A 17354-nucleotide genomic window follows, 5' to 3' on the forward strand; every position below is an offset into this window, starting at 1 on the left:
AAGACATATGACTTAAATTGATCCCAGACTAAAGAGAAAGACTTTTTCCCCATGGTTAGGGGGAGAGGTTTTCTTTTTCTTATAATAAACATGAAAAAAGAAGCACATTGTGTTCTTTGCTACTGGCAGCTATTTTGAGGTTATAGGGGTAGCCAGTCAGTTTGTGGACAGAACCAAAACACGGTAAAAGACAGAGTCAAGAACCGGAGTCTTTATGCTGCTTCATTTGGAGTCTGCCCCCTTCTAGACATTTAGTTATGTGATAGATACATTTCCTTCTTGTTTAAAATAACTTAAATTGTTTTTTGTTTACTTTTTTTTTGGTTGCTTGTAGACCAAATCATCCTAACTGATGGAATATTTGTTAAATCTATGCAACAAAATGTACTTTTAAAGGGAAAATGATATTACCTGTATAATATTTTGCCTTAAAGAAGTTTAAGATGTTCTGCATATGTTCTTGTTTTATCCTAGACACCATTGTGAAGAGGCTGCGATGCAAAGTTAAGTGTTGCTGTTAGCTGCTTTCAACTATCTCCCAAAGGCATCTTTTCCATTCTAGTTAAATATTAAGGAAAGCGTTTAGTGTTTTAAGCCAAATGATTTCTTTTGGCCAAATGAATATTTGTGGACTTCTGAAGAGTTTATGAACTTAATTCAGAACTTTAGTTTTGCCCTATTTATATGTTGTTTCTTCTGGCTTTGCTTATGTCTAATTTTTGTGTCCCAGGCCTTGTTCATGAATTGTGATGGCACAGCATATTCTTTTGGAGGGGAGGAGATAGGACGGCTTTTGCCCTTTCCTCCCTTTTCTATAGAGTAGGGAGTTTCTGATCCCCTCCTTATGAGTGAATAGTATTGGAAGGTAGGCTTCCTGTTTCTCTCTATACCTGGTTACTTATGACTCCCTAAAAATGGAGTGACTAATCTGATGTTTGGGGAGATCCTGTCACCATGCCATAATGGTATCTCCTTCTCAAGGGGAAAAAAAGATCTTTGTGTTCCTTTCCTAGAAAATGATCTACAAAGAAGAGATAAGAACATACACCCCTTACAGGCTTTCATTGAAAATTTGATTGAAAATGGTGCTTCCTTGATTCCTTTGTTTCTAATGGGTACTAAAGCAGAACCATTCCTCGGTTGTATGTCATGAATGTGTGGTTACTTTCCAGATGGACAGTAAATAGAAAGGTCAGATGACTTTCTACCCTCTTCCTTCATACCAAGGCTAGAACCGATGCTAAGTTGGTCCTATAGAGGTTGCCTGCCAACCCTGAGCTCAACTCAGACTGTCAAGATGTCCAAAGGAAACTTGCCTTCCATAGAGGTATGGAAGAAGGCAACAACTGAATAGGAATAAACTGACATTAAAAAAAAAAATCCTTTGGCTCATCTGAATACTGAATAGGAATAAAATGACATTTTAAGAAATCCTTTGGCTCATCTTTGGTGTCTTGACTCTTCTATTTTATTGCATTGAAAGGGATTTAGGTAAATCTTAGCCAAGTGAGGGAAAACAGCTCTAGTACTGGCTGGGTCTAAGGCATGGACTGGTCACAGTCTGACATTCACTGGGCTGTGTTTTCCGAATGGGTTGAGTTACGATGCCACAAAAGCAGAACTAGTCAGACTGTTTATTTTTTCATTTTTTCGCTCAGGCATGGCAGGCTATCCTTTGCTTCCTGTCCTTATGCGGTAATCACCGTGGACAGGGCCCACAGCTTGCTTTGGAAGGCCTTACCATCCTCTCTCTTTTTGCCTCTGACTAAATTTGAAATATTTCCAGCAAATATAGAAGTATGCTAAAATCTTTAGTTCCAGTGACAGAGAGAATGAAGAACATATTATTGGGAATACAGGATAAATTTATTTTATCCAGTATATGAATATCCACAGTGAAATTAATAACCACAACATCAAAACTGCCTTTTGGAGGGCGACTAAAGTACAATATAATGGTTGTGAGCAATCTTCTTTGGGTGATCAAATGTATTCAGTATTCCGTTATTTAATTTCTTCTGCATGTTTGCATGCTTACTTTGCTCTAGGATCTTGAAGAGGAAGTTTAGTTTATTGATTTGAGATATATCCTCTTTTATAATGTATACATTCAGCTATAAACTTTCCTCTCAGTACTAACGCAGCTGTGCCCCACAAATTTTGACATTTTATATTTTCATATTCATTCAGTTTACTGTGTGTGTTTTAAAATTTCTCTTAAGACTTCCTGTTTGATCCATGGGCTATTGGAAGCATGTTGTATAGTTTCCAAGTATTTGGAAAATTTTCTGTTACTTTTATATTTTGATTTCTAGTTTGAATCCATTGTGGTTGGTGAACATACTCTGAATGATTTCAGTTACTTTAAATTTGTCAAGGTTGGTTTATGACTCAGGATATGATCTCTGTGTTCCATGGGGATTGGACAAGAATGTGTATTTTGTTGCTGTTGGGTGGAATGTTTTATAAATATTGATTAGATCCTGTTGATTGATGACATTGCTAAATTCCTTTATATCCTTGCTGATTTTCTCTCTAGTTGTTCTATCAATTGTTAAGAGAGGAGAGTTGACATCTCTAATTATGACTGTGGGTGTGTCTATTTGTCCTTTGAGCTCTATGAGTTTTTTCTCAACATAAGTTCAGCTTTGTTGCTAGGACATACACATTTAGAATTGCTGTGTGTTTTTGGTGATAGACCATTTTATCATTATATATTTCCCACTGTCTCTGGTGATTATCTTAGCTCTGAATTCTCTTTTATCTGATATTAATACAGCCAGTCCTTCTTCTTTTGATTGATGTTTGCATGATACATTTTTCCATCATTTTACGTCAATGTGCCTATATCATTATATTTGAAATCAGTTTCTTTTAGACAGCCTATGGTTAGGTTGTTTTAATCCATTCTTCCAATAGTTGTATTTTAATAGGTGTATTTAGAACAGTTATATTAATCTAGTTATTGATATATTTAGGCTTAAGACTGCCATTTCATTTTTTTCCCCTATAATTCTCTTTTTATTTCTGTTTTCTTTTTATTGCATTCTTGTGGGTTATTTGAACATTCTTTAGAATTTCATATTGATTTATCTATGGTGTTTTTGAGTGTCTCCCTTTGTAAAGCATTTTTAGTGGTTCCTCTAGGTATTATATTAGATAAAAATAACATCACAGTTTACTGTTAAGTCATTTAACCAGTTCAAGTGACTTGTAGAAACCTGACCTTCCTATATGTCCCTTAAGCAGCCCTTACTTGCTTTAAGTGTTTCTTCTACGTATATTTAGAGCCACACTGGGTAATGCTATAATTTTTGCTTTAACTCTCAAAAATAATGTAGAAAATTCAAGAGGAGAAGGAAAGTCTATTGTAATTACTCATATTTTTGTTTACTGTGTTCTTTCTTCCTTATGATGTTCCAAGGTTTATTCTTTTATTGCTTCTTTTCTTTTTAGAGAACTTCTTTCAGTCATTCTTTTAGGGTAGGTCTGCTAGTAACAAATTGTTTTAGTTTCTCTTCATCCAAGAATGTTTTGATTTCCTTTTTATTCCTGAAGGATATTTTGGCTGGATATAGGTTTCTGGGTTGGCAATTCTTTCTTTTACCAGTTTGAAAATATTATGCAACTTCCTCTGGTCTCTGTGGTTTCTGATGAGAAATCCACTCTAATCTAATTGTTTTTCTCTTATATCAATATAAGGTGCTTTTTTTTTTTTTTTTTTTTTTTGCTTTCAAGATTTTTCTTTGGTTTTCAGAAGTTTGACTGTAATATGTCTTGGTGTGAATCTCTTTGGATGTATCCTGTTTGGCATTCACTCAAGCTTCTTGAAACTGTAGGTTATGACTTTTCCCCTATTTGGGAAGTTTTTATTCATTATTTCTTCGAATACCTTTTAACCCCTGCTCTCTTTCTTTTGTCTTTGTGAGACGTCAATGACAGGATTGTTAGATATGTATTTTTTATAGTTCCAAAGACCTCTGAGTCTCTGTTCATTTTTTGTTCCAGTCTCCTTTTTTTAAGTTGTGGTAAAATATACATAACATAAAAATTTATATTTAAAACTCTTTTTTGAGTGAACAATTCAGTGCCATTAAGTATGTTCACATTGTTGTGCAACAATTACCACTGTCCATCTCCAGAACTGTTCCATTACCCCAAATTGAAACCCTGCATCCATTAAACAGTAAAACCCTATTCCTCCCTCTTTCCAAGTCCTGGTAATTGCTATTCTACTTTTTTTCTCTACAGATTTCACTATTCTAGGTGCCTGATATAAATGGAATCATACAATATTTGTTCTTTTGTGTCTGGCTTATTTCATTTAGCATACTGTTTTCAGGGTTCATCCTTGTTGAAAAGGTTCAGCACGTCTCTGACTTTCATTTCTTTTTAAGGCTGAATTCTATACCCTTGTATGTAAATACCACATTTTATTTATTCATTCATCTGTTGAAGAACATTTGAGTTGCTTCCACCTTTTGGCTATTATGAATAATGCTGCTATGACACTGGTGTACAAATATCTGTCTGAGTCCTTGCTTTCAATACTTTTGGGTGTATTCCTAGAAGTGAAATTGGTAATTCTATGATAATTGTTCAAGGAACTGCCGTACTCTTTCTCACAGTGGCTGTACCATTTTATATTCTGTTATGTACAGACTGGGTGATTTTTATCATTCTATCTCCAGTCCTCTGATTTTTTCCATTGTCCTTTCTTTTCTGCTGTTAAGCCCTTCCATTGAGTTTTTTTATTTTTGGTTATTGTATTTTTTAAGTTCTAAATTTATGTTTCATTCTTATTTATATCTTTTATATCTTGGCTGAGACTTTGAATTTCTTTTCTGACACTTTTCATTTGTTTCAAGTGTGTTCGTAATTGTTTGTTGAAACATTATATGGTGACTACTTTAAAATCCTTGTTGGATAATTCTAACATCTCTGTAATTCCAGTGCTGGCATCTATTTGTCTTTTTCATTCAGTTTGAGATCTTCCTGGTTCTTGATGTGATGATGAGTGATATTTTTTAATTGAGACATAGACTTTTGGGTATTTTGTTACAGAACTCTGGATCTTCTTTTTTTATTTTTTAAACTTTAAAAAAGTTGAAGTATAGTTGCTGTACAATATTATATAGGTTACAGGTATATAGTGAGTCACAATTTTTAAAGGCTTTACTCCATATATAGTATTATAAAATATTAGCTGTATTCCCCATGTTGTACAATATATCCTTGTAGCTTATTTAATAACTAATAGTTTGTACCTCTAATTCCCCCACCCCTATTGCTCCTTTCCCCTTCCCTCTCCACACTGGTAACCATTTGCCCTCCAAGTCCATCCATTTTGCTGCAAATGGCAAAATTTCACTCTTTTTTATGGTCAAGTAGTACTCCATTATACATACATACCACTCTTCCTTATCCAGTCATCTGTTCTTGGACAGTTAGGCTGCTTCCATATCTTGGCAGTTGTAAATAATGCTGCTGTGAACATTGGGTTGCATGTATCTTTTTGAATTAGTGTTTTTGTTTTTTTCGGGTATATACCCAGGAGTGGAATTGCTGCATCATATGGTAGCTCTATTTTTAGTTTTTTGAGAAGTCTTCATACTGTTTTCCACAGTGGCTGCACCAATTTACATTCCCACCAACAGTGTGTGCGGGTTCCCTTTTCTCCACATTCTCGCCAACATTTGTTATTTGTGCAGAACAATGGATCTTGAGACATATGTTTTAGCTGGTTTCCTCTGACACAGCTCTGGCAATGGAAGGAGGACGGAGTCCTTCTTATCACTGCCCTAGGAGGGTACAAATAGAAGTTTCACGTTCAGCCTCCATTGATTCCCTTGGGGGTAGGACTAGTTCCTTGCTACTGCTGGAGGATGGGAGTTCCAGCTCCCACTACACGTGAACTTATACCTCCTGGATGGGAGGGGTAGTAATGCTTCATTACTGCTCTTCTTGTTTCCTTCACTGGCATTAGGAGTGGGTGGCCTCATTACCAGCTGTGGTGAAATCCTTAGTCTCCACTAGGCCTTCTTTGACATCACTCCATTGGGGGATGGAGTGGGTGCCTTATTACTGCCTGGTGGGGGTGAAAGTTCAAGCTCCCCACATGGTCTCTACTGGCAGTGTGCAGAGAACAGACTTTTGTTGGAGTTTTTAAATCTGTGCCTGTTGATATTTTCAGGTGACTGGATTTCAGCTCCAAGTCTGGGATATATGTGGCAAATAGAAACTGGGAAATCACCACTGTGTTGCTCCTTGGGTCCCCATGTCCCTAACCAGTCTTTCTCCTTCTCTTCACCTTGCAGAGTCTTCTTATGTTTCTTTTATATATAATAGCCTGGGATTTTGTTGTACTTATAGGGAGGAATAGGAAAAAATATTTCTACTTCATCTTCCCAAAAGAAGTCTGGATTTTGAATACATTTTTAATATGGAGCCTACAGAAGTTTCCAATGAATCAGGGGTAGGGTGTGAAGGAAACAGAGGAGTCAAAGATGGCCCCAAGGGCTTTGTTCTTATCAACTAGAAGAATAACACTGTCATCAAATGACAGGGGGAAGACTGTGGGAAGAACATTTTTTTCGAGGGGAGGTGGTATTTGGAGCTCAATTTTTGAAAGGTTAAGTTGGAGGTGCTTGTGGGACATTTAAGTGGAGATGTTGAATAGACAGATGGATATGCTGGTGTGGAGTTCAGTGGAGAGGTCTGGGGAAATATAAATTTGGGAATCATCAGCATTGCATGATGAGCCTTGAGATAGGGAGTAAAGATAAGGGAATGAAGATGTACAGGACTGAACACTGCTGCTGTTCTTAAATTAAATTAATTAAAATAAATTAAAATTTAATTTTAATTTTAAAATTAGGAAAGGGTAAAGAAATCAGCAATGGTGACTGAGAAGAAAGGATCAGTCAGTGAGATAGGAAGGAAACTAGGAATCCAAGTGAAGGAATGTCATTGCTTCTAGACCCTTTCTAGTTAGGGTGATCATATTGATTTCCTATTTAAAATTCTACTTCATTCTCGCTCTCTTTCTCTCTCTCTGTATTTGTATCTTTTGGCTCTGGGCTATTTTATGCAGAGGGCCCACATACACTGTCTTTGTTCAGATTACAAGAACCCATGTAAGTGTGTTTAGCATACATGACTGGAAAATCTTAGTGGGATATTTAAAAGGACAAAAATTGCAAAGAAATTTTAAACAAACTGCAACATGGCTCACCACTAATTAACAGAATGACGTTAGACAAATCACGTCTCAATTTCCTAACATGGGAGTTTGTATAGCTCTTCATAGTTTCGAAGATTGGAAATGGGGATTAATTTAAGAAATTAGAAGTGAAAGCATTTTTTACGAATGGGACGCTACATAAATGCGAGCTATAATGCAGTTATGATCAACTGCCTTGTGGAAACGGACTAAACATAAAGTGCAAAACATTTTAAAAAGTCCATTTTTGGGGCTTCCCTGGTGGCGCAGTGGTTGAGAATCTGCCTGCCAATGCAGGGGAAACGGGTTCGAGCCCTGGTCTGGGAAGATCCCACATGCCGCGGAGCAACTGGGCCCGCGAGCCACAACTACTGAGCCTGCGCGTCTGGAGCCTGTGCTCCGCAACAAGAGAGGCCGCGATAGTGAGAGGCCCGCGCACCGCAATGAAGAGTGGCCCCCGCTTGCCGCAACTAGAGAAAGCCCTCGCACAGAAACGAAAACCCAACACAGCTAAAAAAAAAAGTCCATTTTTGCCTTTCTGAAAGCTTTCCGTAAGTCGCAAACGCACAACGCGCATGTGCAGAGAATTCTATTGCCGAAGAAGGTGACTGGACGTGAGGAAGGAGGCGGGGCCTCCCCCGGCCTTTCCTAAGAGCTCCGCCTCTCGAACGCCAGACTGCGTCTGACGTTACGTGAAGCTTGTACTTCCGCTTCCGGTTACTCACGTTTCTCTCTTTTCCTGTCCGGCTGGAAAAATGGCGTCCCGCAAAGAAGGCACCGGCTCTGCTGCCACCTCTTCCAGCTCCACCACCGGCGCTGCAGGGAAAGGCAAAGGCAAAGGGGGGTCCGGAGATTCAGCCGTGAAGCAAGTGCAGATAGATGGCTTGGTGAGTGGGGTTCCGTCTCCCCAGGCCCACGTGGGGAGCTCAGTTCCCAGCCCGGTTCCGCCAGACGTGCTTCCCGGCAGCCTCCCCTCTGGGCTTGCTGAGGCTGGGCCAAGGTTTTTCCCTAAAACCTTTCTTTGTCTTCACTTTCTGCTCGGGAGACGCGGCCGCCTTCTCTGCCATCTGATGGGGGAGGTGAGGGCTGAGAAAGGGGACCTAGGCTAGGGTGTGTGTGTGACAGATTCTTGGGGTCTTGTTTTGAGATGCCTGGGAGAGGGTTATTTGGAGAATGACTCTTCTGGGAGACAAGTAGGTGACGGAGGTGTCGAAAAGGATCTAGGACTCTAGGGCTTTTGGAAGGGGAGAGTAAACTTTATTGCTTCCCTGCTGGGATCTGACATCTGTAACTTCACAAGTGGAGATTTACTTTGTAGCACTTTTGAGCCTGTGGTTCAGCGCTTACCTGACACCGCGTAGTTGGAATAAATAACTTTTAAGTTGGCTTCTCCTTTCCCTATCCGTGAACATTGGAGTGCCTCAGGATTTGGGTTTAGGCTTCCTTCCACCTGGTCTCTGCTTGACAAAGTAGATGAAAGCACAACTCTGGAGTCAGACTGCTTGGGTTGGAATCCAGCTCTAAAATTACCTGAATGACATTGGGCATGTTACTTAATCTCTTTGTACTTGGTAAATTAAATGACAAAACATGTTACCATTTAATTTTAGCTGCTGCTGTTATGATTTGTAGAAGTTACAGTGGTAGACTTTCTTTAAGGCCCCTTTTCAAAGCTTTAAATATTATTTGTATTTTGATAACTCCTAGATTTATATTTCTTGCCAGACTTGGTTCTTGAATGCCACTCTTATATATCCAACTGCCTGCTTGCTATCACTGTTTGGATATCTCATAGATACTTCAAGCTTAACGTGTCCAAAATAAAATTATTGACTCTCCCTCTCCTTCTTCTCTCCCACTCATTAATCTTACCTCAGTCTCTCCCATCTTAATAAATGGAACTACTATCTCTCCATTTGAAAAAGTCAAAACCTAGGGATTAATGTATGCATGTTCTTTTTTATATCCTCAGCATACAGTCCCTCAGCAAATTCTGTTTGTTTCACCTTCAAAATATATCAAATTCATCTGCTTCTCATCTCTATGCCTCCAACCACATCTACTTAAAATAAAGTACAGACTTCTTATACAGACTTCAGGGCCCTGCTACTCTTGTTTCTTTCTTCAAACTCACCTCATACTTTCTTCTAGGCTTCAGTCACAATGAGCTTTCAGAGTTTTGTTTTCTCGGCCTGAAATACTCTCTCAAATATTTTTCCTTCTCCGTGGCTTCTTTTGAGCCTTTAGGTATTGGCTTAAATGTCAGCATCTCAAGAAAGGCCTTGCCTAACAACCCGGTAAAAAATAGCCCCATCCCCATCACTCTTCATACATCACCTTTATTTCCTTCGTAGTATTTTCTACTGCCTGTAATTGTCTTGTTTGCTTTCTTGTTTGTCTCCCCCACTAGAATGTAAGCTACTGAGGGCAGGCAGGGATTATGGTTTTTCACCTGTTCCCAAAACTGAACAGGTTAATTGACATAGATAGGATAAACTGATGAATTTTGTACTGCTCCTGTTTCATGTCCCGATATCTTCTTTTATAAAGATTATATTAATGGCATCTTGACTTGTTTTCTTAGCCTGCATACTTTTATTAAAACATTCACTTAATGTGAACGTTCAGACCTTGTTAACTTTCCTCTTGAAATGTTTTTTTTTTTCCCCTCCTGGCCGTGTTGCACAGCATGTGGGATCTTAGTTCCCCCGACCAGGGATTGAACCTGTGCCCCCTGCAGTGGGAGCTCAGAGTCTTAACCACTGGACTGCCAGGGAAGTCCCTTGAAATGTTTTTAGTGACTTTGCAATGAATTCAAGGCCCACCAAGATGTTGTCCTTGCTTTTGTGTTCACATTTATTTGCTACTGTTTCCAAGCTTCTACGTAGGAACGGTTCACTCCAGCCACACAGGACAAATTTGGTTAGCCTCATGTTTAATCACATTTGTTTCCAGTGTCTTGGTAATGGCCAAGGCCAATTTTTCTTCTTTTTTTCTTGAGCCTTTCCTTTCTAAGCTTTAGTCCTGTTTCATCAATTTTTTCTGTATCTTTAATGTTACCTTTCTCTTAACATGTGACCATTGTCAGACTTTCCCATATTAAAATGTTCAGCCCTGTCTCCTTTTGCTTAGTACTTTGTGTTCATTTTTAGTCCCCACTTTTTTCCTTGAAGTCAGTGGTTAAAGAATTTGTCTATATTCGTGGTCTTCCATTCTTTTTTTAACTCACTGCTACTAGAATCTGCCATCACCAAGTCCCTGACTTAGTTTTTAAAAAGGTCATTGATAACATTATCAAAGAACTGTAAAAAAAAAAAAAAAAATTAGGATATATTATACATGCAAAATAGTGTCTGTAGTACATAATTTAAATAATCACAAAGTAAACATCCACTTACCTGGCATTTAACTTGAGAAATAGAACATTATGAGTATCTTTGAAGCCCCTTCCCCTGTTTCATCCTTTTCTCCCATCCCTTCTTCGAAACCTATAATCACTCTTGTGAGCTTTGTTTCAGTGATTTCTTAGTTTTCTCTATAGCTTTGCCACACAGAGTATTCCCAGTTTGTTTAGTTTGTTCTGTTTATATTAATAAAAAATGAAATACTAATTAAATCATAGTATATGTTCACCTGTGTCTTGAATCATATGTATGTGTATCTCATACCATGATTTTGAGATTATTCTGTTCTAGAGTGAGGAGCTATAATTCATTCATTTTCATTACTATATAGCATTTCATTGTATGACTAGAACATAATTTTCCTCATCTAAATGTTAATGGACAGTTAGATGGCTTGTTTTCGTTGTGTGAAATGATATCTCTCAATAATCTTAATTGTGCATTTCAGTAGGCTTGTCAGTGTGTCTTTAGTTGTACATTGTGCAGAGTCAGTGCTCAGTATATCCTTGTAGAATGGATGAGTGAGTCTTCATTGTAGTCAAGTGGTCTCATTGTTCCTAGAGAAGATCAAGGTAATTCTTCCTATTGGACTTTTCATGTAAAACCCACCTTGTTCCCCCCAAACCAGGCTGAATCTTACCTTTCTTATGTACATTATACTTCTGATACTCAAAGTATGGTCCAAGGACCAGCAAGACAAGCAGAATTGGCCTCGCCTGGTAGCTTGTTAGAAATGCAGAAATACAGTATTTCAGAATTTTTCCTGATCTACTGTTGCAGGTAATTTATAGCATATTAATGGTTGAGTAGTACTGCTCTGGACCACATCAGTCTCTTCCTTTCTCTGAACTTCTTGTGGTGACAGCTTGTGTTGCTCATCTTGGCGTGTAATCATATGCTGTGAATGAAAGGTTTACTGTATATTAAGGAGAGTCAGGAGGAGTACTAGAAGGTATCCCTAAGTAAGGTAGTTTACCTGCCTTAGGTAGGCAAACCTAAGTCCATCTGACTTTTTCATCTCAGGTTGCTTCCAAGGTTTGGATAACCCTGCAGACATCCTGGGCATTGTTTCTTTCCCTTAAGGCGAGAAAGCTTGTTGAAATCCATTTCCTTTTTTAAAAAAACTTCATGACAGTGCTTGCTTCCTGTGTTTATGGCATATACACCACTGGTGACGAGCTATGTTAGTGTTGTTCCTTGTAGCTTTGTGGGGATGATTGAAGGAGCTTAGCATACATGGTATTTCACATGGAGATGATTTAATAAATAGCATTTCTGGACCTTAGGTTCTTCTGCTTTAATGTGAGGATAAGGCATGGCCTTCCTACTGTAATAAATAAAAGCTTAACATATAAAATTTCCTACTGATGTTTAATCATTGTCAATAACAGTTTTAGTAGCTGGGATTGATTTTAATAGTTGGTATTAGTTACAGTGGGATTCCAAACTGGATGCCTGACCAAGTAAATGGAATGTAATGAGAAACTTAAACTGTAGTTGTTGCAGTCTAGATGAAATGGCATGTATCACTTCGCAAATGCCTGCTTCGACATTAAAAGGTGTGGGCACAGTAAGTCTTTTACATCAGATTACTGGTTTTTTATCTTTTGCTTTCTTGTCACCTTTGGCTTCAACTAGCTCCTGTATAATTAGAAGTTCTTATCTTATTATCCAGGATTTCATAAGTTTATCCAGATATTTTAAGCCTTGGCAACCTTTTTCTGGGCCTTTAGTACCAATATTGGGGAGAAAAGCCTCTATAAATCATTAGGCTTTGAAGAGGGTGTTTGCCAGTTCTTATTTTTGTGGTCGGATACTCTCACTTTTACTTTACCAAGTCTCCTATAGATGTTTTTTTAGATAAAAGTTCCTGATTTCAGCACTACATGAAAACTTGGTCGCATTTGCTTTTCTCTGGGAAATTAGTTCATAATTTTGTTTTTGTAAAATATTTAAATTACGGTACTTGGATATTATTTCATTTGGCAGGATATGGGAAAATATACTTAAAGAGAAAATAACTTTATCTTTTCCCCCTGCAAACTACTGTTTGTAGAAGATTGTTCTATAAAATGGTTATCTCCTGTAAAGATTAGACTTGATAGCAAAGTATAGTATAATTTACATATCCATCTATTTGATGACAAACTGTACTTGTTTCATCAAAACTGAAGGGCTGAAGTGCGTACTGGTATATACCAGAGCCGTATTCTGGAGTTTTATTGATGTTGGTACCAAGCCCAAGCATACAAGAAAAAAAAAATGGATTTAGCAAAATAGTGGTAACTCAGTATTAACTTACTCAAAATATAAAACTTTTTTACTCTTTGAGTCTGCATATCAACTGTATTTTAGCATAAAATTTTAAGGATTTATTTTCCTCCCAAATAGTACCTAAATGCCACAGGTATTCATTGTATCTTGATGATTAATACAAAACATTTTTTTTTTCTCAATACCTTTACCTTCTATCCCTGTCCCCAACTAGTTTCATTTGATATAAGTAGCAAATGTTTATCTATGGGATAGCAGTAATGTGCTAAAATTGGATGTTTTAGAAAACAAAAAGTGGTATACATTCATAGTAAGAAAACTTTGGAGAAATATAAAAAACACAAAGGAAATTAGTTTATAAGCTCATAACTTGAGGGTGGGTACACTATTAAGAGTTCGGAATTTTCTCTTCTAGCGTTTCTCCAATGCTTTAATAAATATCTATAGTTGAAGTTAATGGGTTAAAGGTGGTTGTGCACATTTTTAAGCATATTAAGCGTGTTGTCAAACTGCTCTCCAGAACAGTTGTATAGTTCAGTGTGCTTTCCCACTTACAGAGTATAGAGTGCTGTTTCTTGATACCATTGCCATCTGAAAGTTATGGTTTCTAAAAATCTTAGCCTTTATTTTTAAAATTAAGTATGCCTGTTAGTATGCTTGTTACAGTGATTCATCAATTCAGTAAACATTTCCTGTCTGATAGTGATAACACTCACAGATCTGCCCAAGTCACCCAGTCTTCTGGTATTATCTTTGATTGTTCCTTAGGGTTTCCCTTGGATTCTCTTAAAGTCACTTACTTAGTAGCTGTGGTCCTAGAATGCAGAAACTCCTTGGAAAAATTCTCATTACACAAAATGAAATCAAACTTTACAGCCTGACTTTTAAGATCCTCTTTACCTTTTGTTTGTAGCCTGCAAATGAGAGCTTGTAGATATACTGTTTTCAAGTTTGGTTTAAGGGTAGCCTTTAAAACAAAACCAACATCTTTTTCTTTTGGGTAGAAGAAAACCCATTTTAGATTTTGTACAGAAATGCATAACCTTCAGTTTTGTTCTGAAGGACCTCTTGAGGATAAAGAAGGTGAATAATCACCTCCTCCTGGGATTATTGTGGTATAGTTTTTATGCTGGAAAGTTCAAGTGCTTTTAATTTATTAAACCTGTTTAATTAAACACAGCCATTTCTCTGGGTACGCATGGTACACAAATCAAAACGCAAAAAAGAGTAGGTAGTGAAAAGAAACTGTCACTTTCATTGCTATCTTCAACCACCCTCTTCTCAGGGGCAGTCATAGTTACTCTTTTTGAATGTTTCCTTCTGGACCTATTTTGGCAAGTATTGCCTCCTGTTAAGGAAGCAGAAACAAACTGTAATCGAAGCACCTAAAAATCACCTTAAGGCCTTCTAATTAAGCAGTGGTTCATGCTGCTGAATATAATAAACTTAAACTGTGTTGGGAAGCAGACAGCTCATAACAGCTTTGAAATTTTGTTTGTTTTGTGTTAGAGGGGAAATGAATTTTGTTCCAGCTAAGCCTTTTACTTTAGGAAAATTATCTTCTAGCTATATGTGGGAAAATTTGCTTATTGGTTATGTATATTGAGTTGGTAAAGTAAAAATTTAATATTATAAGTTAAATATCCTTTTCAGTTAACATTTAATTGAAATTATACATTTGTATGTTTGATTGCATCATTGTCCTTTCTGATGACTAATTTTTATGATGAGAGCAGAGCTATTCTGTTGAATTTCTTGAGGCTGCATTGTCCTTCTTCCCCTTTCCCCAACAATTAATAGTTGATTTAACTTTAAAACTGTGGACCATCAGTGAGCATTAGATTCAAGAGAATAATTATGAAATACGGTCTTTCAACTGCAATATTATAGAAGCAATATTGGTTAAGTGTATTGGAACATTGTAACTAATCCCATATGTGTCAGGAGCAAAATATCTTTTTTTTTTTTTTATTGAAGTTACTTGAATTTCTTTCACATCAAAACTTAACAGCAGTGATTGAAATCCTATTTATTATTTGACTCAGCCAGTTATGAAATGGAACCCCATCCCACTTGAGCCATAAAATGTGTTAAATTTAAGACTAATGCTGCTTTCTGTTTTTTGAATTTACATTTTGGCAGTAACTACCTTCTTTGTTCAGTGTTAGAAAAAATGATCCAGGCTTAAGCAAATAAGAAAACTGCCAAGTTCACAGATCAGTCAGTGAGAGAAGCCAGAATTAAATGAAAGTCTAGATATTGACTTTACAGAATATGCTAAGGGGAGAGTCTGTGGCATTACAGGTTCTTTGAGACTAAAATTCTTCTACAGTAATAGCTGTTCTTTGACGGTGATTGATGTGAGAAGTTCAGGCTGTGGACCTTACTTCCCAGAATCTACAAAAATGGAATAAAGCCAGCTAGGAATCATGCATCCTGTCTGACCTCTTCTGTCTGGCTAGCAACTGGTGCAGTTTGGGCTTTACCTTTTTATTTCAGACTTTTAAGAAACTCTTGTAGTGGATCTAGTCTTTATTTTTAGCAAGGATAATGATGTTTTTAAGGAAACTTACATCCATCCATCCATACACATATACACAATATTTTGAATAAATCAGTTAATCAATTTACTCACACTCTTGACTTTTTAATGCAGATTAAAAAAATCTTGTCCTGAAACCCTGTGGTACTGGTTGTTATAAGAGATAGCTCTAGGTACAGATGCCTGATAAGTCTTAACAAAAATGGAAATTTGGCATTAGGTGGCTGATTTTTAATAAGTCATATTTATATCTTATAAGACTGAGAAAAATCTCTGAGGAATAGACTCTGAACATTCTGAGGAGACAAGGGTAAGTGCCATGAGGGTATCTGGCATAGTCTAGTCACTCACTAAATTTTTGTGGGATAGATAGATGGATGGATGAATGAAAGAGATTAGGTAAAATATTTATTGTAAAATAGTAGTTGTAATAGTAGCTAACGTTTATTGAGGCTTTACTAGGCACAGTGTGATAGGTACTTTGGGTGGGTTATTTTTTAATCCTTGTTAACTATGCTGTGAGAATAGGTACTGACTGATTTATCTCCATAGGAGATAGGTGGTAAGGTAACCTGCTTAAGCTGGCGCTCAAGCTTAATTTTGAATTCTATTGCCCAGACTAAACTATGCTATATGGTTTTCCTGTTTGTACAGACCAGAGGTTCACATTTGTGTGTACTTGTAAGAATTAATTTTAAGCTTTTACTAAAGTTTTCTCTCTCACTTGAACATTATTTTTTTTCCACAAAAATAAAGATTAATTCTAGAGTTACTGTGTACTAGACAACAAATGGAAGACAGCAAATCAAGGTTTGCATGTTGGGGCTTCAGCTGGGCTCACTCATTCGATACATGATTTACTGTCTTACCTCTGTCTTACAGAGCATGTGATTCAAAGTGGAGTTCTGCTGCTGGAATGAGTTTGTTTTTACCCTTCTTAAAAATACAGAGTTCAGAATAGAATCAAAACTAAGAGAATAGTGGTCTGAGCCCAGCAAGTGCCTGTCCTCTCCTGTAGCAAGTGGGGGTTGGGGGGAAGCTATGGGTTTGATAGCTACACAGTTTAGAGTTCACATCTATTGAGATAATGTTATATTTTGAGAGACTTCGTTATCAGTGACATAAATTAGGAAGTGTTTGATTATAAACTCTCCATGTTCCACTCCTGGAGTTGGGAGAGAACGGTACCTGCCTAACGTTACAGGTTCTATAAACCAGTGCTGATTAAGTGTGAACTGTTATTGGTCTGCCTGAGACAAGCACGGGATTCAGACTGAGTCTTTAGAAACTTTGACAGCAGTTTAATATTGCTTTGTAGCCAAGCGTGTGACCTCTGGGCTTGTGTTCTCTATGTCTTTAAAAATATGTTTTCACTTTCTAGTAAGTAATTTTTATTCTTTGACTAAAATATTGGTCTGTGGTGGGTGGGAGGAAAATGAGTTCTTTGCTGCTTGTAGTTTGAGAAGTACTGTTATAAATGATTTTTATGCCTATTTTAGATAATAGCATCTTCCTATAACCAGAGTCTAATAATATTTAGTAGAACCTACCTAAAATAATATTGTGGTCACTAAATACCACTAATTTTACTTTTTTTATTATCAGGTTTAATGGTAAAACATTTTAATAATGTCAACATTTCTTATCTGTGAACTCTAACAAGATGAACAAATAGATTCAGTGTTTGTTTTCCCTAGGTGCACAGTGCAGGTTGCAACCTCAGAGCAGTCCTTATGAGCTCAGCTTTATAAAAGAAGGTTAAAAATGATAGATGGTATAGTTCTAACAATTTGGAACTACTTAGGTCCCAAATCATTTAAACTGGGCTTTCAACAGATCCTTTTTATGTGTAGTACAGAGACAGTGGGAAACCTGCTGCTTTTCCTGGTGAAGATTTATTGCCATAAGTTTG

The 17354-nt window shown here is 37.1% G+C and overlaps 1 protein-coding gene across 1 annotated transcript in view; it reads left to right on the top strand.

Moving 5' to 3' along the window:
- The first annotated feature begins 7941 nt into the window (after positions 1-7941).
- Positions 7942-17354, top strand: part of EIF3H (eukaryotic translation initiation factor 3 subunit H) — an 86410-nt gene continuing 76997 nt past the window's right edge. Inside the window, exon 1 of the mRNA XM_082364417.1 lies at positions 7942-8109. Coding sequence (XP_082220543.1) covers positions 7978-8109 — 132 coding nt within the window. The 5' untranslated portion in view covers positions 7942-7977. The remainder of the gene's footprint in view (positions 8110-17354) is intronic.

The sequence above is a fragment of the Balaenoptera borealis genome (assembly GCF_965194805.1).
Source record: "Balaenoptera borealis genome assembly, chromosome: 17".
NCBI lineage: Eukaryota > Metazoa > Chordata > Mammalia > Artiodactyla > Balaenopteridae > Balaenoptera > Balaenoptera borealis.